Source organism: Micropterus salmoides, unplaced genomic scaffold, assembly GCF_014851395.1.
Source record: "Micropterus salmoides isolate LMB-PRFRI ecotype aquatic unplaced genomic scaffold, ASM1485139v1 Ms_hic_scaffold_22, whole genome shotgun sequence".
In the NCBI taxonomy this organism is placed as follows: Eukaryota; Metazoa; Chordata; class Actinopteri; order Centrarchiformes; family Centrarchidae; genus Micropterus; species Micropterus salmoides.
The window spans coordinates 21626001-21651267 of NW_024041373.1; the positions used below are offsets into that span (position 1 = coordinate 21626001).

General features: G+C 39.7%; 3 protein-coding genes across 6 annotated transcripts in view; 1 reads left to right on the plus strand and 2 right to left on the minus strand.

Annotated features, from left to right (window-relative positions):
- abcg5 (ATP-binding cassette, sub-family G (WHITE), member 5) overlaps positions 1-2551 on the minus strand; it is a 12032-nt gene extending 9481 nt beyond the window's left edge. The window contains exons 1-4 of the mRNA XM_038737039.1: positions 2382-2551; positions 1922-2043; positions 1683-1819; positions 297-395 (exon numbers count right to left, since the gene is read on the minus strand). Coding sequence (XP_038592967.1) covers positions 297-395; positions 1683-1819; positions 1922-2043; positions 2382-2551 — 528 coding nt within the window. The remainder of the gene's footprint in view (positions 1-296; positions 396-1682; positions 1820-1921; positions 2044-2381) is intronic.
- Positions 2430-13592, plus strand: abcg8 (ATP-binding cassette, sub-family G (WHITE), member 8). Of its 4 annotated transcripts, none has more exons than XM_038737035.1 (13): positions 2430-3173; positions 4900-5004; positions 5145-5292; positions 6459-6697; positions 6959-7091; positions 7700-8095; positions 8534-8693; positions 9291-9392; positions 9863-10062; positions 11089-11165; positions 11383-11650; positions 11777-11904; positions 12118-13592. In XM_038737035.1, exons 1-13 carry the CDS (start codon positions 3129-3131, stop codon positions 12253-12255), a joined length of 2139 nt encoding a protein of 712 aa, XP_038592963.1. In that variant the 5' UTR covers positions 2430-3128; the 3' UTR covers positions 12256-13592. The 4 variants fall into 4 exon arrangements, with proteins under 4 accessions (XP_038592963.1, XP_038592965.1, XP_038592964.1 ...); XM_038737037.1 differs by having other exon boundaries at positions 7826-8095; positions 12118-12255; XM_038737036.1 differs by having other exon boundaries at positions 4903-5004; positions 12118-12255.
- A 1036-nt stretch (positions 13593-14628) lies between these two features.
- lrpprc (leucine-rich pentatricopeptide repeat containing) overlaps positions 14629-25267 on the minus strand; it is a 59505-nt gene continuing 48866 nt past the window's right edge. The window contains exons 33-38 of the mRNA XM_038737034.1: positions 24879-25006; positions 24599-24714; positions 19662-19736; positions 19108-19192; positions 17899-18041; positions 14629-14920 (exon numbers count right to left, since the gene is read on the minus strand). Coding sequence (XP_038592962.1) covers positions 14849-14920; positions 17899-18041; positions 19108-19192; positions 19662-19736; positions 24599-24714; positions 24879-25006 — 619 coding nt within the window. The 3' untranslated portion in view covers positions 14629-14848. The remainder of the gene's footprint in view (positions 14921-17898; positions 18042-19107; positions 19193-19661; positions 19737-24598; positions 24715-24878; positions 25007-25267) is intronic.

Sequence of the window (25267 nt, forward strand, 5' to 3'; positions counted from 1 at the left end):
ATGGTTAACACACCATCTGGTTGAGTTTAGGTGCTGTAAGCTTTCTTTGAACTTACTGTGACTTATAGCCAAATACACAACATATTAATATCTTAGATAAGCGCCAATGCTGCTGAAAACCTTGTAATGTGTTGACATCCTAAATGATACAAATTCTGCTTTAAGAATCATCCTCTCTGGGTCTACATTTGTCTCATTTTTGTAGTTTCTCCAGCAGGGTGAATGCCAGGTTTAGACTAAAGAAAATTGAGAGAGAAAATAGAGTGGACAGAGCAGAAGAGGCTCTCAAAAGTGACCTTCTTCTTGATAGCTGCGGCTGAGTGTTTCCTCAGAGCCAGCTGGGCTGTATAGGTCAGAGTCTCCTCCACTGTCAGATAACTCAACAAGTTATCACTCTGGAAAAGAAAGACACAAAGAAAGAGTAAAAAAAAAAGACAGTCTCTCTTACAAGAGAGAAGAGTAACAAGATTGTGGAGAAAAGGTTAAGACAATGCAAAATACACTGCTACTAGTGAAATTACTTATTATTTCCGCCAAGAAGCATTTATGATCACGTCCATCTTCCTTGTGTGCTTTTGGTAGTAATCAAGCTACAGAATATCTTCATCTTAACTTGGTGTTTCGATGGTGTGACTGGCGTGAAATTAGCAGAAAGCATCTTAGCACCAGAAAAGTGAAGGTTTCAGAGCATTTATCTACAGCAACTTTGCTGTACATTGCTGCATCCACATAAGACACATACAGCAGTATACTGTGTATCTGTATGTTCATATATGCGTGTGCAAACCATCTGTAACATACCTATACCCCAAATACATACAAGCACGCACGCACGCGCGCGCACACACACACACACACACACACACACACACACTTACACGCAAACACACAAACGCACGTACACACACAAACGCACGTACACACTTTCATTGCTTGAACCTGCTAAACCTCCTGCCTGCCTCAATTAACACGTGGCGCCTCCCAATCCCACTTCTCCTTAGTCTCTCATCTGAATGACTTTAATATCAGGAGCTCATATCACCTCCTCATCTACAGCTTAGCAGGGGAAGTTAATGACGAGGCTTAGAGAGCAGAGAGGGGGTGCTATCAGCAAGAGGAGAGAGATGATTTGAAAGGAAGCAAGGCCAGTTTTAAGCCAGTGTTTTTAATTCAGGCCTTGGATACACTTGAGCACCTCTCATTGAGAGATTAAGTGTATGAGGAGGCTAGCAAGGGTCTTTAGTTAATTTCAACCAGAGGCCAGGGCAACCTTTTCAGGAGTTTTTGCAAAATGGTGTGTGTTCATTGAGTTTGTGGTTTGGTATTCATGCCAGTTAACCACATGCAACTTGAATACATGCAAACTCTCAGCATGCAGCCACTCACATGTGATACTGTGGAGCAAAGTTGAACTTGATGTCGGTGTGTGATAAGAACTGGGGCAATGCATGTGCATGCATGTGATTAGGTGCATACTAAATTTAAACTTCTGTTCAGTCTCTTTATTCATGTGATGGCAATCTTTCATTTAACACTGCAGCTTTAAACATTGTTATTGATCATGAGCTATTTGACTCATTAGGGTGTGCTTAAGGTGCAGCTTGAAACACCTAGAAAATTTTATTTATTCCTACAAATTGTCTTTGTTTTCTACTGTGTGTTTGGGTTTTTGTGTGTGTTACCTGCAGTACATAGGAGAAGCAGTCCTGGTACTCATCTCTCTTCATTTTCCTGCCATTAACGAAGATCTCACCCAACAGCATACCATGGTTTCCAATCCTCCCTGAGATGGCATCCAACAACGTGGTCTTTCCTGAGCCTGTCCAATGCAAAGTGCACACACACACACACACACACAGTAAATACAGAAAAAAATTTGATAGATAGATAGATAGATAGATAGATTAGACTAGGTGTGAACCTGAATTGCCCAGTATGCCCATTATCTGCCCACTGTCTACGTGGAAGGAGACATCATTGAGGATTTTACGAGTCCATCGCTTCTTGTAGGAGGGTAAGTCCCACCAGGGACCCACACGCTCACTAGAACACAGATACAGGGGCATTTTAAACATTCGCAGAATCAATCTCCTCTGTAAAAATTATCATCATTTGATTTGAAAGTATGCATCAGCGATATGCAGTGTGTTTCATTTTACACTACATAGACAAAAAGTTGCAAGTTTCATGTGCTATCTGTGTTACACTCATATTTCTGCTATTTCATTAGAAATTAGATTTAGACTCCATAAAGTGACAGATAATTCAACACAAACTTGCCTGCATGTATGCAGAATAATATAACATCTGTATATTGTCATCTAGTTTGCATGTCTGTCTCTCAGTCATCCTCTTTTACACTCTGTGTTTTCAGTATTTACCTGACTGTGTAGGAGATATTGCTGACACTGAGACAGCAGGAGGGCTCTGATGGCTCCTCTCCACCGTCCCTCCCTACATCCGTCTTCACCTCCGACGCAAACTTGAAGGACTCTCTAACTTTAGTCCCGTTCTCTGGCTCCACCGCCTCCATGGAATAAAATCTGTTCATGTCTCCCGCCTGTCTGCTACTCCAAACAACAACCGCAATAAGTCCGTCTCAGATTAGTTTGTCCATATCCATACATATGTGAAGCTCTGAAGTTGAGCTGTCTTACAGTCCCAGACTTTGTTTCTCTGCACCCATACCCTGTAAAGAGCAGCAATGCGAGAGCAGTGGTGTCTCTCAGGTACCATAAACACACAGTTGTGTTATCTCAGAGAACTTTGATCTGGAGTTAGAATACAAAAAACACACATGCTAAGTAGATTGACTGTCTGTCAGTCTTTCCTCAGTCCTCAAATTGTGCACTATGGAAAAGCTATGACTGACAGGACAGAGCAGATGAAGAACGTGACATGAACATCAACGTTTTGAGAGAGAAGGCTTGTGAGCTGAGACAAGAGATCTTCAGCCAGACTGGAGTCAAACTATCTAACAGAGCGAAGAAACGGAGAACAGGGGAGCAACAGGAGAGCAAATAAGGCAGATACCCTTAGAGATAAAAAGAGAGGAACCGAACAAGAGAAGAAAAAGAGGGGCGTTGACCTCTTGACCCTACAAACGTCAACCACCAACTTGCATCATCATGGACACAGATACTGGCCTCAATCATACAAACGGCTCTTCACAGGTTAGTCTCTTACACTGAATCACACAAATTTAATTTTTGTTTCCAATTTTTAGCTCACTTGAAGGGATTAGTTTAAAGTCCCTCTGATAATATACTTTAAAACCGTGTCAACTTTCTGATGATTCCTTTCATCCCCCACCTACTCACCCACTGAGCTACTTTCTGCCTGCTGCATAACCACTAATTTTATTAATTGAACTTTTTGTGCCTAATTCATATTACAATGTGGATATGTTGCTGTAAAGAGTCTGGTTTGATTGAGGGCATTTTCAGATTTTATTTTATTTTTTTTACTGTTGCTGGAAGTTTTTTTTTAGTGTGGTAAAACAAGCAATCACTTACAGTTTCCCTTAACTTATGACCTCAATTTGAAGGAGAAAAAGTCTAGTTTATTTTTTTTAACATCAACTTCAAGAAAAAGGGCACACAGAGAGCACAGACCTCTGGCGACCTATCTCACAATCCGCCCAGTGATCTGGATCTGCTCCAAAATGAAATTGGGTCCACCAAGTTTCATGAAAATCGGGCCAATAGTTTTAATAAAATAATTGCTTTAATATTTAGATTAATATTTCTAGTCAAATATCACATTTATTTATATTTTATCTAAATGTTATTTCAATATACACTATTTTAATAGTTATTTTATGAATACTTATGTAAATGTATTTCCATTTCTTTGGCTTTACAGAAGAAATAAATACTTCATTCGTCTTTGACAATTGATGTATATTAGGATTAACTTCTTTTTTGTAATTTTTTTTTTAATCTATACTCAAAAATACACACTACAAAACTTTGCCGATTGAATGTGACTCATTATGTTCTAGTTTTTATATATGTTTTCCAGTTTCCAGTGAATTTAGAAAAAGCATGCTCTACTAGACCTGGACAGTTTCTCTAAAAAAATCATTACTCTAATTATTTAAGTTTCATTTGAAGTCTGGTTTAATGGCATTGAAGACACATGGTTTCCACCTCTTCTACTTTCCTATTTCATTTACCACATCTGACTAGAACTAGTTCGAACAGCAAGAAGGGCTTGAAACTGGATGTTCATGTCACTAGAATACATATCAGCCATTTTACGTGACATCTACGGTATATACAATATAACATACAGTGTAGTGCACAGTGTGGACAGACGTTTTGGCATGTGCTGTATTTTTAATCGTACATTAGTGCTTTTATTGGAGAGATTTAACGATTACATAATGGCAATATTAGGGTTGTTTTCAAATGGACCCTGGACCCACAAAAGGCTTCCAGCAACTATTTGCACGTACAAACCCACAAAGAGATGCATGCCAATACACACTCACGCACACACATTCGCACACAAGCTTAAACATGCTCACATGCTCATGCATGCACATATTTATCATTAAATAAATAAGTCATTAAAACTGTCCAATAAACTAGTTGATAAAGTTCATCTTCTGTCATTTCTATTGGCTTGATGGCTTATTGCCATCTAATCTACAATCTGTGGTTTTCTATGTAGTGTCTGGTACAGGAGCACTAACGTGTTCCTCCATAGGTTCCCTCATACATCTTGTAAATCTGTAATTTTGAACAGAAATTTTACAAAACTGATTAATAAAAAAGTTACTATTTTATACTCTATTATTTTATTGAAGCTTGTTCTTTCAAACTGATATGGATACAAATAAAGACTTCAAATAAGTCCTTGCCTCTGTGAAACTCATTGACCTGTCCTCTTTAGCAGCATCAAGACACAGAGTTGTTCTCGTCTGAAGAAGACAGCAGTCTCTACTTCACCTACAGTGGAGGGTGCAATGAGCTGGAGGTCAACGACCTGCACTATGAGGTAACTGATGGACAGCAGCTCTGCTCTGAAACGGAATCATCTTTAGCTTTTAACGGTCCTCTCCATGTGTGTGCATGTCTGTACTGTGTATGTGCAGGTTGTATGTGCTCACTGTGTAAATGGTTTGTGTGTGTTCCCAGGTGGACACAGCTGCTCAGATCCCCTGGTATGAGAGGTTGTCAGAGTTCAAGTTGCCGTGGGAGATAAAAGGAAACAAGCAGACAGCCATCAACAAGCTCAGCCTCCGAGTCCGCAGCGGGCAGATGCTGGCCGTCATTGGCAGCTCAGGTGACACACACACACAAACACACAAATACGCTTTTAAGTATTACTGTTTCTAGGTAATAAATGTATTGGCCTCCTTGGGTAATGTCATTCATTCCACCTGCCTGTCAAAGGACCTCTTGTCAATCAAATCTTTATCTCTCTCTCACTCAGCACTCAGTGTGCATGAACTAGAAAGAAAAGGAAGCAGACACTATATGTGACTGAACATATAATTAAAAAATAAACTCCAGGCCTTAATGCAGAAAAAGCTAATCGGTGTCTTTCCTCATACTATAGTTTTTTAAACCAGGACACACTGGGCAACGTTCAGACATTGAAAAGACTGTAGAGGTTAAATAATAATTCAGGTAGGCCATCACAAAAGGCATTTGAAAACAACCTAAAAGTTTGTGCCTAAGTTTGGGATTAAGTGCTTAAAGTAATTTCAACACTATATCGGGGACTTAAGAAGGTTAAAATAGTCAGTGCCAAATACATAATGTAAAAGTGGGAAAGAGAAACAATTGCTTTCCAGAGGAAGTGTGGACAAATAATGGTGAATTTCAATGGAGGATATTAAGCTCAACCTCATGGAGACTATTTAGATGGAAGAGTCTCCAGCTACTGGAGGGAATTTTGGCTCCCTGGAAGCAAATAGCTTTTTATGGGCCTGTCCAAAAGTAAATACTTTTTGGCTTAAGACTTACACAGGATTTATTAGTGACTATTTTCAGGACAAAAATGACTTTAAGTGGGATGAACTCATTTTTTGGGATTCCACACTCAACATCTATAAATATTAAAATAAGATACTTATTTGGAATACTGAGTGTAGCTGCTAGAAAAGCAATTACAAAGAAATTTCTTAAGCCAGACACCACATCTATAGAGTTTTTGTATGATATAATTTATAACATATTTGTGATGGAAAGATGCTTTAGAAAACTTAATTTAAGGAGATTTTGAAGGAGTGGAAAGCAATTCTTCTGTTTACTTTCTGCTTTCTTTCTTATCTAACTAAAGATGACTGGGTAATTATGTGATTCCAAATAAAGGTTAACAAAAAAGCAAGAAAAGATCCGCTATGTTTGGAGTCAAATCAGTAAAAACCATGGACATATTTCCACTTGTATAGTGAGTTTTGTTGGTGGTTTTTCTGCCTTTAATACGTAATCATCTTCTCCCAGGTTGTGGTAAAACATCTTTGCTGGACATAATAACATGTCGCGATGAGGGCGGTACAATGACGTCCGGCCAGGTTCTGATCAACGGGAAGCCCAACACGCCCCAGCTAGTGAAAAAGTGCATCGCTCATGTCCGCCAAGACGACCGCCTTCTTCCTCACCTCACCGTCCGTGAAACTCTTGTCTTTGTTGCCAAATTGAGGCTCCCCACCCACTTCACACAGGCCCAAAAGGACCAGAGGGTAACATTAAGCTTAAGAGACAACCGTGACCATATACAAACAGGCACAGACTGTACGCACAATGAAAACATTATAGTCTATTCTGAGACTAATAAAACCAAAAGGTCTGTGTTAAACAAACACTCACCACAAACTTTAGATATCTTTATTGGGACCAGATATGATGTCAGTGAAGTAAGATGAAATACTAAAGATAAATGATGAACTGTTCTGACAGATGCTACCTTTGACAAACTCTGTCTCTTCTGTTTTCTGTCACAGGTGGATGATGTCATCGCTGAGCTGCGGCTGCGACAGTGCGCTCACACCAGGGTGGGAAATGATTATGTGAGGGGTGTTTCTGGAGGAGAGAGGAGGAGAGTCAGTATAGCTGTTCAGCTCCTCTGGAACCCCGGTGAGAGAAAAACCTCATAAACTCTTGAAATTTTCCTCTAAATTTTGACCTTTCACTTTCTTTACATCCTGACAGCAATTTATAAATCAAATGCTCTGACACGCCTAAGTCTACCTGCCTGTCTACCTACCTGCCCACACTGGCTGTGCACTCATTGTGCTTGTTGTGTGTGTGTGTGTGTGTTTGAGGTTTTGCTTTTTCACATTCAACACGTGTATCCCCTGTTAGATAAAATAAAATTACTAAATTACCATTCAGCCTGTGCCTGGAAAACACCAAATTTTAGCTTTGGAGGATTTTTTTTACAGGCAGGTAGTACTTAATTGCTAACTGTGAAAATAATCACGTGAGAAAACAATTCTATCAATAAACAACAGATATGTAATTGGTTTCAATAACACCCAGGTTTATAGTTAGCCTATACATTCCAGCCGTATGTTTCAGTACTACATCATTTTCTGTGACACAATATTTAGATGTAATATAGAATACAATTAAAAATAAGAGGTTTCCCTCCCCATTTTCAAGTATTAACCACCCGTCTGTCTGGCATTTTGTAAACAGTTGTTTATTTAAATAAACTGTCCTGATTAAATGAATCCCAACAGATTTTCTGGAGCCACAACCCCCTAACCACCAGTGGATCACCAAAAATAAGACGGAAGAAGACATTGCAGGCAAGCAGTTGCTTGTGTCTTTTTATGGATTATTGAATTGTTGTTTTTATATTTCAGGTATTTTGATCCTGGACGAGCCCACTTCAGGTTTGGACAGCTTCACTGCTCATAACCTGGTGATCACACTGTCCCGCCTGGCCCGGGGAAACCGTCTGGTGCTGCTGTCGGTCCACCAGCCTCGGTCAGATATCTTTCAGCTCTTTGACCTTGTTGTCCTGCTGTCGTCGGGTTCAGCCGTTTACTGTGGCGCTGCTCGTGACATGGTGCCTTACTTCACAGCCCTGGGATACCCCTGCCCACGATACTGCAATCCCTCTGACTTCTATGGTTAGTGTGTGTGTGTGTGTAAAGCAGTCAAAACAGCATTTAGTGGTGCTTCTTTTCAGCACCCAACAATGTCTGAGAGTTGTTATCACCCTCACACTCACTGGTAACTTAGAAGAAATTTAGGACCAAGAAATGTAATACCATAGTGGTTTGGGCATTGCAACCTTTATCTGCCTTTAACTCTTGAAACATAATGATAATAATAATAATAATAATAATAATAATAGCTTTATTTGTGTAGGACTTTAATACAGGTAACAATGTGCTTTACAGCAATTAATGTAAAACATAGACCAGAATAAAGCATAAAACAAGTCAATGTTAATTTAAAGGAAAATAAACAAAACATAATATACACAAATAATGGAGAAATAAAATAGTCATCACAATATTGAATGTTTTTTTGTATAAATGATGTTGTCGTCTGTGTGTGTCCAGTTGATCTGATCAGTATAGACCGGCGCAGTCCGGAGCGAGAGGCCGAGTGTTTGGAGCGGGCCACAATTTTGTCTGAGCAGTTCATGGACAAGGTCCGAGACACAGAAGATCACATGTGGAAACCAACTGGGATTGATGCGGCACTGACCCAATCTGAAAAGTAGCCATGTGTTTGTGTGTGTAATTGGCCTCACTTTTCCTCGTCTATACTGATATTTTTCATCAACTTTTCTCTTGTTTTCACATATCTTGTTCACAGTCTCTTTCTTTTATCTACTGTATTTCTCCTCTCATTACCTCCCTTCTCCCTAATTTAACAATAACATAACTTTTTATAAAGGCGGGGTTGGAGTCTCATCTAACAGCGTCTTAAACTTAAATCTATGAAGTACGCATGTTTTTAAAAGAAGAAATATTTCCATAATATCACTTTCCAGTGACCTGTCTGAGCAGCTGCAGGGGCATTTGTTGGGTTGCTTTTCCAGTGAGAAAGAGCCAGTGCTCTGCCTGGATGACAGGATTGTTTTAGAGGGCTACCTTCTCGACTTTACACATGATAATTCAACTTTCTGACCTCAACTGTGTTTTGTGTAATTAGAGGCAAAATTCTTGGTGGTAACACAAATAATTGGCAACAAAATTCAGGACATTTAAAGTTTATTTCTAGAGATTTGTCCTTTAATGTCTATAATTTATGGGAAAACTGGTTCCAGTGTGCTAACCCAGGCAATCTGATCCACTGTTTTCCTGCCTGCAGCCCTCAGCGGCTGAGCGGGGTAAAAGGAGAGGAAGTCATCACTATTTCCAAGCAAAGAAACAGTCTGCCTGGCAGGCTACACCAATTTACCATCCTCATCAGGTAAGACCAACACACAGATGTATTACAGCAGTGATTCCTGACCTTTTTTGTTTCTTCTCTGTACCTTTGTAACTGGATGTTATTTAATACTGTCTATATAACACACAATGGTCCTGGAACTTTTTGTACTTTTACTACTTTTCAATCATTTGTCCATTACTTTTCTATTTATTTTGACTTCTCTGCTCAGTGCAAACTAGTTTTCACGAACTCTCAATTGCAGCAGGTGGCATTCAGGTGTTAGAATTGATTCAGGTTGGCTCATTGTATCTGGTGATTTACTGGTTATTGTGATAATAAATATACTAAAGATCAACCTCACACCAACTTGTAAGTTAGATTTTCTTCAATGTAACTGAGCTACTTCACAGTCTTTGCAACTACCCCCTGGTAACTGCAGAAGTACTATTTTACAGCAGTTAAGAGGGAAAAATATGAACACTGTCCTCTGTTCCTTTCTTCTCCCTCAGGCGTCACATGTATAATGACTTTAGAGACCTGGTCACCCTATTGGTCCATGGCTTCGAGGCCCTCCTCATGTCATTGCTGGTCGGTTGTCTCTACTATGGGGCAGGAGAAGAGCGTCTGTCCATTCAGGACACAGTGGCCCTCCTCTACATGATCGGAGCTCTTACCCCATTTGCTGTGGTGCTGGACGTCATAGCTAAATGTGAGTAATTGCAGCTGTGTGGGACGATAAGAGTCAAAGTCAGTTTGCAAATTAGTTAGGTAGTTAATAAAGTGCACATTAAAATTATTTCAACTGCAGTTAAAACCAATTTTCAGTCTCAGCATTTAAGCATATAAAACTGAGACAGGGTAACATTTTGAAATGTTTTTGTTTCTTTGTTTAAAATGATTTATTGATTTTAGTGATGTTAGAAACATGGTGTACAGCACAATCATTATAAATTAATTAGAATGGGTGACACAAACAGCAAAACTGTTTCCATTTGCAAAATAGAAAAGGCATGCTCCAAAAGGTGTTGTGTTCTCAAAACTCTTCATACAACTGCGTTTTTTAAAGTACTGCAACAAAGAACTCTCACTCAAGACAGCAAAACAACAACAGACCTTATTCTCAAAATTATAAGTCATTTAGTGTTGATAACCAAACAACATCTAATTTGCAAAGCTTTATTAAAAGCATTGCAACTTACTGTACAAACTGAAACAAAAGAATAACAGTGAAAATACACACATTTTATAATATTTGTGTTTAAATGAAAGAAAACTGCAGGAAAAGAACCAGAAATCATTAAAAGTTAAGTGAATGCATTTGAAGTTTTGATCACTGCAAGGTAATATGGTTCTGAACAGCTTGACAAAGTTATTAAAGCAAAAGTAATCAACAAGTTATCAGCCAGATCTGTGGGAGATAGGCCAACAGCCATTAAGAGTCAAGTTCAACTCAGGTCAAGTTACAACAAAAGTAATAATAATATAAAATTGATTCCAAGTACACTTATGAGTCAGAGATAAATACTCTGATATAGAAGATCTCTGAAAAACTTCAAGTTACACAATACTGCAATTCAAGCTGGAGCTGGAGCATCTCTGTGACTTGTGATATTTGTCGCTGTGTTGTTTATCAGCTGACACCCAACAGAATAACAGTTACAATCTCTAAGGCAGTCTGGTACCAGAGGTTATAATGCTGTATCTTGTGAGTCTACTAACTTAATGTTCTCCGCAGGTCACACAGAGAGAGCCATGCTGTACCATGAGCTGGAGGACGGCATGTACTCTGTCACCTCCTACTTCTTCGCCAAGGTAAGCCACAGTGATAAAACTGCATCTCCAGCAGGGGTCAGTCTCACTCCATGGTGGAGTCACACTTCAGTGACGTACAGTACTGTAATGTGGTGTTGCACAGGAAGATATGATGTACTGTATGTGTCTGCTTGCAAATATATCAGCCAGGATTAACACTAAATATGTGTGTGTTGTCTGTTCTGTTAATTTGAATGTATGCTTTCTCCACATTCAGGTCCTGGGGGAGTTACCAGAGCACTGTGTGTTCACCTTGGTGTACGGCCTGCCCATATATTGGCTGGCCGGGCTTAACGAGGCTCCGGAGCGTTTCCTGCTCAACTTCCTGCTTGTGTGGCTGATGGTTTACTGCAGCCGAGCCATGGCTCTGTTTGTAGCTGCTTCGCTGCCCACCCTGCAGACCTCAGCCTTCATGGGCAACGCCTTGTTCACTGTCTTCTATTTGACTGGAGGTTTTGTCATCAGCCTGGAGAATATGTGGCTTGGTGAGGAGAAGGATTTATTGTTTTTAGTTAAAAGATGTGTTGAAAGACTAAAGAACAGCTTGGGGGGAAAAAAAGATGCTGGTCAGTATGTGATGTTTGTACCTGTGCATTTGTTTGACTCCCCAGTGGCCTCATGGCTTTCTCATGCCTCCTTTATGCGTTGGGGTTTTGAAGGCATGCTGCAGGTGCAGTTCAGAGGCAACAAGTACCGCGTCACTATCAGTAACATCACCATCAATGTTGACGGCATACACGTGAGTTAGAAACAAACACACAAATGCAAAATCATCCATGGGTGTAAATCAGCACCCTGGCATTTCCTTTTTATTAGAATTAGTTACAGGGCAATCATTTATAAATAATAGGATGGAATGGTTTGTAAATGAACACAACTATTGGGACGAAAGTAGTGCACATGGACAATTAACATCTTTCTTATCTTGTAACCGTCTCCATTTGTGTCTCAGGTGGTGGAGGCGATGAACATGAACCAGTACCCTCTGTACTCATGCTATTTGGTGCTGCTGGCAGTCTGTCTGGTCTTCATGGTCCTCTATTACTTGTCCCTAAAATTCATCAAACAGAAGTCCAGTCAGGACTGGTGAACAGATCTGGACCAACTGTCAGACCAAACACTGTCTAAAATCACACACGTCAGGAGGAAAGGTTTTACTTGATGTTTTTTGCAGCAGCAGTGGAAGGAAATTGGATTCTAGCTCGACTAGTTCGACACCATTGTTATTTTACTGTTTTACAGTGCAAAGGTGCTTAATCAAGGGGGAGGAAATGTAAAATATGTGTTTTGAATTTACATTTCCCCGATAATTTCAACATCTGAAGCTCCCTGTACCTTTTTTAATGGTACAAACCCATGAAATAACCACCCTGGCACCTCAGTAGAGTGTAAAACATCACCCTTCTTGATATAGGAAATAATGTCTAAAAGTGCAGCAGTTCCCCTCAATCTTTGACTAGTTGAATATGGGAATAAGAATTTGGATAAGCAGAAAAGCACTTGTTGCAGTACCGCTGTCTGCTGCTGGATGGCAGCAGAGCACTGCAGTATCAGCAAAGTTAAAATTATGGCATTTCTTTTTCTCCCTCTCTTCTTCATCTTGGCAAATGATTAGAGCGCCACTTTGGCAGATATCCATCTGCAGCTTTTGCTTGTTCCATTTTCAATCTTCTTTTTTTTCTACAGCTTTATCTTTTTTGTATATGTAAGGTTATTAAGCTTAACAATGTGTATGCCAGTATAGGGAGCACTGGGGGGAAAAGCCTAGTAGTGATTTAGTAAGTCACACTCAGAAAAAAAGAGCTTGTACTCATAGATTGAAGATTATGTAAGCTGTGTGTTTTTGCACTGGTGCAAAAGCCTGATAAATATTTTACAGACATGGTTTGAGTCCAAATTAGTAAAGTATTAAATGAAATTGCTCCACTTGAGCATGTTTATTTCTGTCATACTCTGCTGTCCTTCGGCCTAGTCATTCTGTCACACTGTGTTGTCACTAGTAGCTGTGCTGTTCTTTACCATCACTGTTATTGATAATGTGATTTTCAGTGATTATCCTTCACATTCTGGTTGTCATTTCAAAACCCTTAAAATAGTTCTTAATGTGAAATCATGCATGTTAACACCATAATGATAAGCTAAAAAGTTGTCAAAAAACTCCACATCTCTGATTATGCAAAACAATTACATTTTTTTCAAAGAGCATGAACACTGACTGTGCTCTTTTGAGGGCAGTCCATAATTATCAACGCAATTTTCAAAGTAACTTTTATTATCATAGAAACCAAAGAAAAAAAGTGGGTTTTATACAAACCTGGGTTAGGGTTAGACTACATGAGACAGTCTTTGATGAAAATCAAATTAATGCCAATAATCTTTTGCATCTGTTCTGTGTGAAAGCATTTTATTATAAAGTATATGAGTGAATGAGTACATCATTTCTTTAAAAAGGGGGAGGCATTTCTACCTGATATGGACCTTTTTTAACAGAAGACATTCGCTGGATCCCGAATCACAAACTAATCCTTAGCAGGTTTTGAGTATATAGTGTGTTCACACTGGAGAAGTGATAGTATACAGTACACAAGAAAAACACTGTATCTGAAAAAGTATTCAGATCCATTAAGTAAAATCACCAAAACCACAATGTAAACATACCCCATTATAAGTAAAAATCTTGTAATTAAGTAGTACTTCAATAAAAGAACAGAAGTGTTGTTAATACAATTTACTTAATTTAAAATAACTATTTCTAGTGCTGTAAACAGAAATTTAACATTGGAGCTCATCAAGAAGGTGCGAATTTCAACTTTCTATATTTTGGTTTTGATCTGTAACAATGCATCATATTCTATAGTGTTCATAGGTTTTGTGTGTACACTTTAGATCTGTAAACTATGGCAGTCACACATATGTAGTGGAGTAAAAAGTCCAAGATTACCCTCTGATATGTAGAGAAGTAGTAAAGTACAATAAAATGGAAATATTCAAGTAATTTATATGTACCTTAAAGTACAGTACTTGCCACCACTGAGCTGCACACAACTGGAAAAAGATTTAACTAATTGTGGATGTAATGTATAATCAAACAACAAATAACTTAATTCCTTGGGGGAAAAACATTTTGCTGTCTGAAGTTTTATTTGAAGTGACATTTTAAAGTCATAGTTTAATGTATGTTTTTTATTTGGATACCTGCATGAACAGTACACTCTAAAAATTAGTATATCGTACAGTACTATACTATAGTGTAGTGTAGGCACAGGTGTCATTGATAACCTTTGTAGTTAGGTGTTTCATGGCCCTGGTATTGTGCATACAGACTCACTGGGACACCTCATTGGAACAGAGCCATTGTTAATGTAATTAGCCCCATTTGTGCTTTACCTGCTGCACTGAAAAAAAGGTTAATTGTAGCACTAAATACACACTTTTTTAACCACACAAAGACCCAGGCACAGAATGTGGATTCCTAACATCATTTATTAGCATAAATACTTCTGTACATTCTCAACATCATCCTCATCAACATTATCAATAGCGCAGTGGACAGGGTGTGACATCCAACAGCTATAACACAATACCCATCATTTCAGCTCAAACAACTTATATAAAAAAGAAAGAGACAAAAGGAAGAACACAATGGGATTTGGATGGAGGTAAGACGAGAGGAGGATGAATCTTTATTCCTCAGCTGCTGTCTGAGATTTAGCAGCTCTCTCTTTCAGCTTGTCTGCATAAAACTTAAAGGACTCCTGTAAAGAGAAAAAAAGACGATTCAGCATCAAACATTTAAAACAAACTACCATACAGTGAGGCTTTGTGTGTGTTTCTATCTCGCCCCTCTTTCCAAAAGTAAACAGCAGTGGAGCCCCTCCTGGGTCTGTCTAAACAGTCTCCACTCACCAACTAGGTTGTCTCGTTTCATCTTTAAATCCCCATTAATACACAAATAAGGGATTTGTAGCACACTCCCCAAACACACACACTTGGGCTCTCTGCCTCTGTTCCTGCCTAATTAATCAGTGCTTTGATCCAGACAAAGTGTTGTGTTGGGTGCTTTTTGGAGGGGAGAAGGTGAGAGCTTTCCTGCAGATTACGCTGGTTTGTTGCATTGTACGGTTGCTTATTAATGTATTAATTAATGCTGATAAATAGCTGTGTTCACTATAGTAGGAGAGAGAGAGAGCGATCCCAGCAGGGGTTTGAAACAAGTTCAAAGGGTCAGTTCACTCTAATCACAAAAACATATTTTCTCACTAGATTTGGTTATATTTGTCCAGGTTTTAAGATGTCGGCCTGAGATTTTTGCCTCACCAAACATAATGTGGAGCTGAACGGAATTTCATGTGTGGTGCTCAAAGCAATTAAAAAAAAAAATAATAATACAATCTATAAATACTATACAATCTGCCCACATCACTGAACAATGGAACTACTTTCTTCTTACTACTTCTGTGGATGATCCTGAGTAATGGGGACATTGGGTCTCATGCAAGAGCATTTTAATTTTCTTAATAATAAATCTCTGTTACTTGTTTCTATGATGTTTGCTAGCACAAGTTTTCCAAGTAAAATGCAGCAAACTCTCGTAACTACTGCACAAACCTAAAATACTTAAATTGCCCGTTTCAACTTGATGAACGCTTTCGTAATATATGATCATTAGCATAATCAACAACCTCAAATTGCTGTATAAAGCTACCTGTCCGGCTCCATTTGTGGGCAAGTTTCAATCACAAAAATGTTACTTAAGTGTAAAAAGGAGAAATTCATGCTGTGGAGCTGCAGGCCCTGCTGTTGGAAGTCAGCGGATGATTAAAGATTACATTTAGCAGCGTGAGTAGTCACATAAGGGGATTTAAGAGAAAGACAATTATTATGGTTGTCAAAGCTATCGCAGAGCTGAGCTGTGACAGAAACAAAGAAAGAATGGCTTGTGACGTCGCTGTGATAAATGAGAGAAGAACATTTACCATTAAGTTACAGGTGATGTTCACTGTCAGGTGTAACAAATAAGTCACGTGGTGATTGTTGAACCTTGGCAGCCACGATGTACCATACATCACACATCACAGTTAAGAGCAAATCTGTTTGTACATTTCTGGGGAGACACACTGCATTGAGAAAACGTTTTTGTCAATGGAGCAGCAACGTCTATACACATGGAGAGGAGGGAGACCAGCGAGGACAGGACGAAGATGTGTTTGGAGAAACTTCTGAACACCATGACTACTCACCTTACCCTCTCCTTGCAACTCCACTGGCTCTCCTTTGCTAATAAAACCCAGTCATCACCTAACTATCCTGACATTCAGTGAATAATGCAGCATCCTTCTTTCTCCTTCTATCTTTGCACTGCAGGTGAGTGATGGGAAGGTAAGAGGTGGGCTTCGTTCTACACCTGCCTCAAGGGGACAGCACATTAAAGTGCTGGGGCTGAGAGGGCTGTGTGTGTGTCTCTCTCTTTATGGCCCTGTGTGAGTCCTCTGCCAAAAATAGAGCTACATCAACTTACAAAATGTGCAGTGTGCTGAAATGCTCAAAAACACTAGGACCTAGAAAAAGAGAGCAGCTATTGCAGTGACACCATCTCGCTTACACAATCCATGTACTCGACGGGCTTAGTGTCTGACATGCGCGCACACACACATACACGCAGGAGCTGCAAGCCTGTGTATATTGAACTATCCTGAGCAGGCAGACTGCTCTGTCACATTACCAATGGAGCACACAGACCACAGCACACACACAATGGCACGCATTAGGACGCCAGCCGGACAACTGTCAGCACTAGTTAGGAGCTGCAATGTGCGTGTGTATGTGTATCTGTTCATAATATGTTGTTCATGTCTGCATGGTTGTATCAATATGGGCAGGTGTGTGTGTGTGTATGTGTATGTGAGGTATCCACTGTGTGCTAATATAACGTAGGTTTGAGAAATAATTGAATAGTATCATATATGGACTTCCAGTAAAAATCAAATAATAACAACGTGATCATGACATGTTACCATTCTCTGAATTATTCATTCCAAGCACACTGTAATACCGTGTTATAGTAAATTCAACCTGTTGGTTGGAAAAAACAAGACATTTCATGCCATTGCCATGGACTTCAGGAAATATCTTTTGCTGTTTTCAAGCATTTTATAGACCAAACAACAGATTAATTGAGTAAATAATAGTAATTAATCATTTTTCGATCTCTATGCAATCTATCTTTTTAAACCCATCTCCCTGCACCACTATACCATTGTGCTGTAAGCAATGGTCCAAAATAATGGTTTGTAGGAAAAACTGTAGGCTGGCTAAGCACTTTTCCCTGAGCAGCTCTTAAAGTTACACAATAGAACACCCAAATTGCTCAGTATTTCATGCAACATCTGAGTTTTTAAATACGTTGTTGTACTTTTTGTGCTGGTGACTGTAGAGTCACAATTTCCTTGTGTAACTTTTTTTTACTGTTGTTACTGACTACATGGGTGGAGTCTGTGTGGGTTTGATTTAAAGGTTGTTGGAAGACGTTCAAACATTACCCCCGAAACAGGACATTCAAGTATATTCTGTCCAACATCCTTAAATGCTGAGTGATTATGTAGAGCATCTCCTGTGTGTGTGTGTGTGTGTGTGTGTGTGTGTGTGTGTGTGTGTGTGTGTGTGTGTGTGTGTGTGTGTGTGTGTGTGTGTGTGTGAGTGAGTGTGTGTGTGTGTGTGTGTGTGTGAGACTTACAGGGGGTTCAGGGAAGGGCACCGTCTCTCCTGCATCACGGTAAAGCACAGCCATCCGTTTGAGAGACAGCTCGTCTACAACGATCCCCTCCTTCTGCATCTGCTCATACAGAGCCTTGGCTGATGATAAGTCCTTATCCAGAACTGTCAGACAAGACGGGGAGAGACACAAAAAGTCAGTGAATGAGAGTAAAATCTCAACATGGTAAATTCTTACTTGAATTTAGACAAAAAATTAAAGTGTGTGTAAGGGGCAAAAAAATATGTGTCATATTTCTTGGTGGTATGTTCCACCTTGATTTATCGTCAACTGATTGGCACCAAGAACTTATATCTTAAATGCACATGCATACTGTCCAAATGTTGTATATACTTGTGTCTGCCATAAAGACACACACACAACCCATGCTTTTGCGAGGATAATGAATTGCTTCTAAAATGCTGCTGACTGCATATGTTAAACAAGCAGCAGATGGAAAAGCAGAACTGCAGTGAAGACCTCCACTGTGGGGAGAGGAAAAATCACCTCTGCAGGTAGACGTACCTGAAATGATGACTGAAATTATGTTTTGTTCGTGCAAGAGTAATCATCTGCAAATCTGAAACAGCATGAATGCGTGTGGGTGTGTGTATCAAAGAGACAAAAGTAAGGGAAGTAAGGTCGCCGCTGTCAAAGAAAAAGGCAAGTTAAAGAGATGAGAGAAAAGAAAAGCCCTCAAAGAGGAAAAGTACATAGACGGGGCAGAGAACAGAGGCGAGCAGAGCATAGCTAATTGTGTCCCCTATGGCTGCCTTGACCGACCAGCTAGCTAATGCTAATTAAATAGTCATGTCTGCTCATCTCTGGTGTGACAAGATACGAAAGAGGGGAGACAGTAGGGTGAGAAGGTGAAGTGAAGGGGAGGACGTGCAGAGAGGATGTAGGTAAAAAAAATAGGGGAGGGAAAAAAAATCACATGGACAAGAAGCGATGGAGAGGGGAGAACAAAAACAGGAAGAAAAAAAGTTGAGTGGTGGACCATGTTGCGATTAGCACGCTAGGCTAGCCAAGACAGCTAACTCATTAGAGGACATGTGTTCTTCTAACCCCTGAAAGTCTGCCTACACACATGCATTGTTAATGCGTCCGCTAATGTTGACTTAGCCACAGGCCAGCGAGCCACCCGCTGCACCCATCCAATCTGTGTGAAACTGTGTGTGTGTGTCTTACCATGACATTTCATCAGGTATGGGTAAAGCACCTCCTTCTCAGTGAAGTCTGGAATCAGGCTCAGTAGGGCCTTGATCTTGCCCACCTGTGTACACAAGCAGGGCATTTATATACGAGAACAATATCTGTGTGGCCTTGTGATAATTTTTTAATGTGGAAATAATTGCAAATATGACATGAATAGAAAGTTTTGTTTTCTGACGTGGCCTTTACAGTCATGGCAGGTGTGCTCGACAGCGTATGACAGCTTTAATTTATCTTGGAAAGTAGTGATATGGGGTACTGAACTGAATACATTTACTGTTTATCAGACCACTAATGAGACAAGGATAAGGTTGCAAAAACCTATTACAGCACAAAAACACAATTTTTATAACTTTATTCACTGATTTTGGTGAAACTGGATTAGATTTTATGGAGAAAATATATTTATTTCTAGTTTTTTGTTCTTATTCCTTCACAACCAAAAAAAGCAGTTTCTGCGAGACATACTGAACAACCTGAGCAGAGTGGGAATAACTTAAGACAGAATGAGCGGGTGGATGGCTTTTTACCTGTCCGGGAATCTGAGCATTTCGAGACAAGTACGACAACAGCACCTCCTTCTGTTCAGCAACGGCGTTACAGCGCTACAGCAAGACAAGAGGGACAAGGAAGAAACGTGTAAGAGATAACATGAAGGGGGCAGTGCATTGATTTCATCTTTTTTTAAAACTCTCCAACCTGAGCTCTTCACATACTTACAATATATAAACACACCCTAGCATTAATATAAACAGCCGCACACCCACATTCAGGTTAAAGGTTAATTATGGATTTAATAACTAATCTCTGTTTATGAATTTAAATGTACAGAAATGTTCACATCAGAAAACATAATTATGATCACATAATTATGGTCACACTGAAGGCCAAATCACTCAGCACTCAGTGGAAATTTAAGTACAGCATAAGCGGCATGACTATCGCCTGCACAGCTTTAAGACAATTACTGGGAGACAGGAAGTAAAACAAGAGAAAGAAGAAATGAGCTGCAAAATTTAGTTTAATTCTACATTTTCCTATGATCATTATTCCCCCTGAAAAGTGATGGAAAATCTTTGTGGCCTTTCTATTTCACTTCCCAGAACTCATCTGCAGATTACCACAAACAAATAAGCAAAGCTGGTGGAAATATCCTTCACAAATAACTATATCCTGACCAATACTGTATTTTAACACATACATATTGAACAGGATCCCTTAAAGCTGTGCTTTAAAGAACTGCCACAAGAATGTGAACAGTGCGGAACATTTACAGTTACTAAACTTGTAATAAACTTGTCACTGCACTCTGGTGAACAAATTATGTTAAAATGTCACTGTTTCTATATCTCAAAGAAATTGTTGGCGTTTTTCTGCATCAATTTCTTGATATGAATAGATCTGTGATAAGCTAACATCGGCCCGTATACATCAGCATGAGGAAACACTAGATGGTCTAAAGTAATGTGGAGTTTGATATTCCCTTTGAGATAATCCCAGCAGCAGTGAGCCTTGTCTGATAGGATTGCAACTATAGGATTGCTTTTTTGGTAAAATTGCAGCAGTTTTTTGGTAAAACTGACTCCGTATTGGCAGTGATGCAAATACAGAAAACAACCAAATGAATCATTTCAGTGCACTAGATTTCAATAATACGATATCAATTTAAGGATGACACATTTAGAAATATATGTACTTCATGAAGAAAATCTGACAACAGACAGACTTCTGTTGCTTTAAGGTTTTACCTGTGCATGACTGCTTATGCTGAATACACGCAAGCCTGCATACAATATACTGTGTGTGGGTTTAACTGTGTCTTTAAAGTGTGAGTGTGTGCGGGAGATGCATTAACGTTGCTGTGCTCTGAGGGAGTGTGTTCTCCTGGCTGAGCAGCAATAAGGTCCAATTACTAGCCAGTCGTAAACTAACGTGTTTCACTCCTTCTCCACCTTGTACAGAATTAAAAGCGAATAGTCTGTAAGGCTTTTAACAGGACGACACACACACACACACACACACACGGAGCAAGCGGCCTTCTTTCAGAGTCACCAAGCGGCAGAATGGCTTTAGTAAAATCACGCAATTAGACCAACACTGAGCCACTTCACTCAACTTTGCTCTATGCTCTCACTCACTCTCTTCTCAGTGTTTTTCTTCCCCTTGCTACACCAACCACTCCCAAAGGTGACGCCACAACCGACCGGTCCTCCCGTCTCCGCTGCTCCTCATACATGCTGCCTAAAAGCTCTGGATACCCAGGGAATGCTTACTCAGTCACCCCTCCCAACACACACATGCACGTAAGCAGTTGTGGACAAGTCCGTAAAGCACCTGCCTCACTGCCCCCTTCTGTCACTAGAAGACTCCTTAATGACGGACTTCATGCCTCTCCTCTCTTCTCGCTCCCCACCGGCCTCACCTCCTTCTCTCCTGATAGCCTTGTCATCATTATGGTCTGCTCGCCTACTTAAAAGCTTTTCAGAGTTTTGGTCCTGCTTCACTTATGATGGGATGGAGGAGTCGGGCTGTTACCCTCCAGTGACCCTGGAAGAGAGTCTAAACTCATTAACTTAACACTTTAACTACAAATGGGAGAACATGTTTTTAGAATAGTCTTTGCAGTGAAATGTCCTTGTAGTTTTATTTTCTAACACCATGAGCATTTGTTCCTGGGTTTTCTTTTTACCCATGTTCTGCATGAGTATTTAAATTGTTTACAATTTAAGAGGCATGGCGACTATGTATAAGTGGGATTCTCATATTTCAAGTGTTGCTTGGAACAACATGTTCTTTTCCAGAGCAACACCGCTCAATATTCATGATAACATCATCTTCAGTGTAAGCAAGATTTGACTGAAATCAAATAATCCCAGTGATCAGCTGATTAATTCTGACTGTCTTTAAAAGCAGGCTTATAATCCTGCTCCTATTGTGTTTAGCCCTTTTATTTAGATTGTTCTTATATTATTGATTCCAAGTGTTTTTAAATTAAATCTTTTTAAAGTTTAATTTTCAAGTTTTTTCTGAACGGTGCCACATGAATACATTTGCCTTGCCCACAACTTTTATATAAACCGATCAGCCATTACATTATGACCACATGTCATTATGACCACATGTCTAATATTTTGTAGTTCCTCTTTTGCTGCCAAAACAGCCCTAACCCACCGAGTCATGGGCTCCACTAGACCTCTGAAGGTGTGCTGTGGTATCTGGCACCAAGACGTTAGCAGCAGATCATTTAAGTCATGTAAGTTGCGAAGCGGAGCCTCAGACTTGTTTGTCCTGCACATTTGCACAGATGCTCGATTGAATTGAGATCACTCAAATCCTTACGCTTGCCCATTTTTCCTGTTTCTAACACGTCAACTTCATTCACGTGATGCCTAATATATCTTACCCACTGACAAGTGCCACGTTAACGAGATAATCAGTGTTATTCACTTTACCTGTCAGTGGTCATAATGTTATGGCTGATCATATAATGTATAATTACATTGACGTATAATATAACTCTGTATAACCTTTATGTTATGTTGAACTGTCAACTTTATAGAGAGAAATGGGGAAAAAACGAGCGAAGATGCATATCAAGCAAGAAGCATATTATAGCTTTAGAATCATGTAATCCATAGTTTGTGTTTAAATAGTTATGAAGATGAGAGCAGATCAAAATCTATCTGTTCATTAACATGCAGGCTAGTTAGACATCCCTGCTTAAAAATTGAGAGGGATATTCACTCGAGATGTCATGGAGGAATGAAGAGCAGCACATGTGGCCTCTATCTCCAAGTGTCACTACATTATCTTGTATTTTTCTGGGTCTCCCAGTTTCCCTCATTGTTACTCTAGTCCATGGACTGGTCCAGAAGGGATGCTGTATGTGACCTACTACTAAATAAAAGAAAAACAGACCAGACCGGGCCCTAGCACAAAGCCCCTTTCAGATCTTTCTCACGAAGTACTGTATGTAGCCATTTTCTACTTTTCTCTACCATGGTCTCATACTGTATTCATTAATTATCAGAATTAGGAAATGCAATAATGTTTCAAAATTCAATGCTGTACATTTAACTGTGCTTTTGGTTGCATATTCAGTGTATTAATTACTCATTTTGATTGTTTAAGTAGCCCTTGTTCAAAAGGTGTTCAGATTAGATCTACTATTTCTGCGGCAAATGTATGATTTATTAGATTATAATAACACACACAAACAAAACAAAGAATAAATGTATGTCATGGTGAAAATAAGCGGCTAACATTGTGTGACATAACATGACCGGAAAAACACCCTTTCCTTTAGTTCATCTTTAAAAAGTGCCATAAGTGAGAGTAGTAAGTAATACATCTGTGTTCATTAGTGTGCGCTCTAGTCACACACGCAACTGAGTGACCCAAGAGGTGTACTCACTCAGCAAGAGAGTATGAAATGAAATGATCACTGTTACAGAGGAAGAGAGCGGTGTCTTCATTTTAATTTGTGTCTCATTCTGAGAATCTCTTTCGCTACCTCGCCCTCTTCGTCCTTCCTCTCGTCTCTCACCCATCTAGCTTCTGCAGATTCATGTCCCCAGGCTCAATGCAAAGTCATCGAGCTGTAATGTATGAACTGTGATGTGATGAATAAGTGAAGTAGTAAGGAGCCAGTCTCAGACCACCAGACTCAGTGGTGGAATGAGGCCAAGCATTTCCTGACATAAATGTGAGGCGGGATAAATAAGTCAACAATTGTGACGGAATAACGTCTCCACCATCACCAGGGTCTGACAACTGGACGAATGCATCAGGAAGCTGTGATGCACTAAATTCATCACCAGTTCCCTTGTTGATTTTTTTTTTGCAGATTTTAATTACTTTGATATAATAATTTAATATGTAGCCAAGTGCAAGACACTCAACTGGAGAAGTACGCACCGGGACAAAATGCTCCAGATGATTTAAAATGTATTTAAAGTGGTTACAAAAAGTTCAGTGCTGATTTTGATTCCCTTCCAGCCTAAATAATCGCAAACCAGCAGTACACGAGTCATACTTGCACTTGGCCATCTGAAACTGAGAATTACACTCAACGACATTTGTCACTATAGCAGATTGTTGCATTTGGGTAACAATCGCAAAATTCTGATTCATTCAAAGGCCAACCATAGTTTTCCACAAGTAAGATATTCATAGCACCTTTATCTCTACTCTTCTTTACATAAGGACAAAACGGAGAGTAACAGATGCATGTGTGATGACCTGAGAACCATGGATTTCTTCACTTCATGTTTAAATAGTGATGAAGAGAAGCGAGCAAGAGCAGCAAGTAATGCATCTTTATGCATTTGCATGACTGCTTGTCAATTAACCTCCAATATTAATAAGTGTATCTCTGCTCAGCCTCTGTGGACCACGACCAAATATATCTGAAAACCTCACACACACACACACACACACACACACACACACACACACAAAGACTCACAGCCAGCATGAATTTGGCATCTTCGACTTTATCCATTTCCAGCAGCTGGAGGAAGAGGTCTGAAGCTGGTCTGTAGCAGGCAAAGTGGTTGGCTAGCCGCTCTGCCATAGCACTCACTGAAAAACAACATGCACATTCTTTAAGTACTGGACTGCATCATTCTTATTCTCATCTATTTTAAATCAGTAATTTTGCTTTTGGTGTCATAGTTTGTATTTCTATTTCTTTCTATATACAAGTATTCATTGTGTGTGTGTGTGTGTGTGTGTGCGCGTCTTACACTTGTCTAAGGCCTTGTCATTTCCATCTTCCAAGATCTTTCTGAAGACGAAGGACATACTGGGACTTGTGCTGTCTGGACTAGTGAAGACTGCCTCCATCACCTCCACAGCTGACTCCAGATCACCACTGAAGAGGGTGGTTGGGAGGGAAAGAGAAGGTTAGTTCAGAAAACTACACCCTATCCTGAGGCAAGAAGGTCAATAGTGGACGATTCTTCAAAACCCTGAACTGCATCCAATGACAACACTTTACATCCAATGCATGGCAGCTATGGCGTGGTTTAGGTTAGTGAATGATTGAAAGTGTTACACACCCATCCACCACCCAGCTTCAGCACCTCTGCTGTCATCCTTGTTAAAAAGGGCACACTGCTTCCTGCACTGGCGC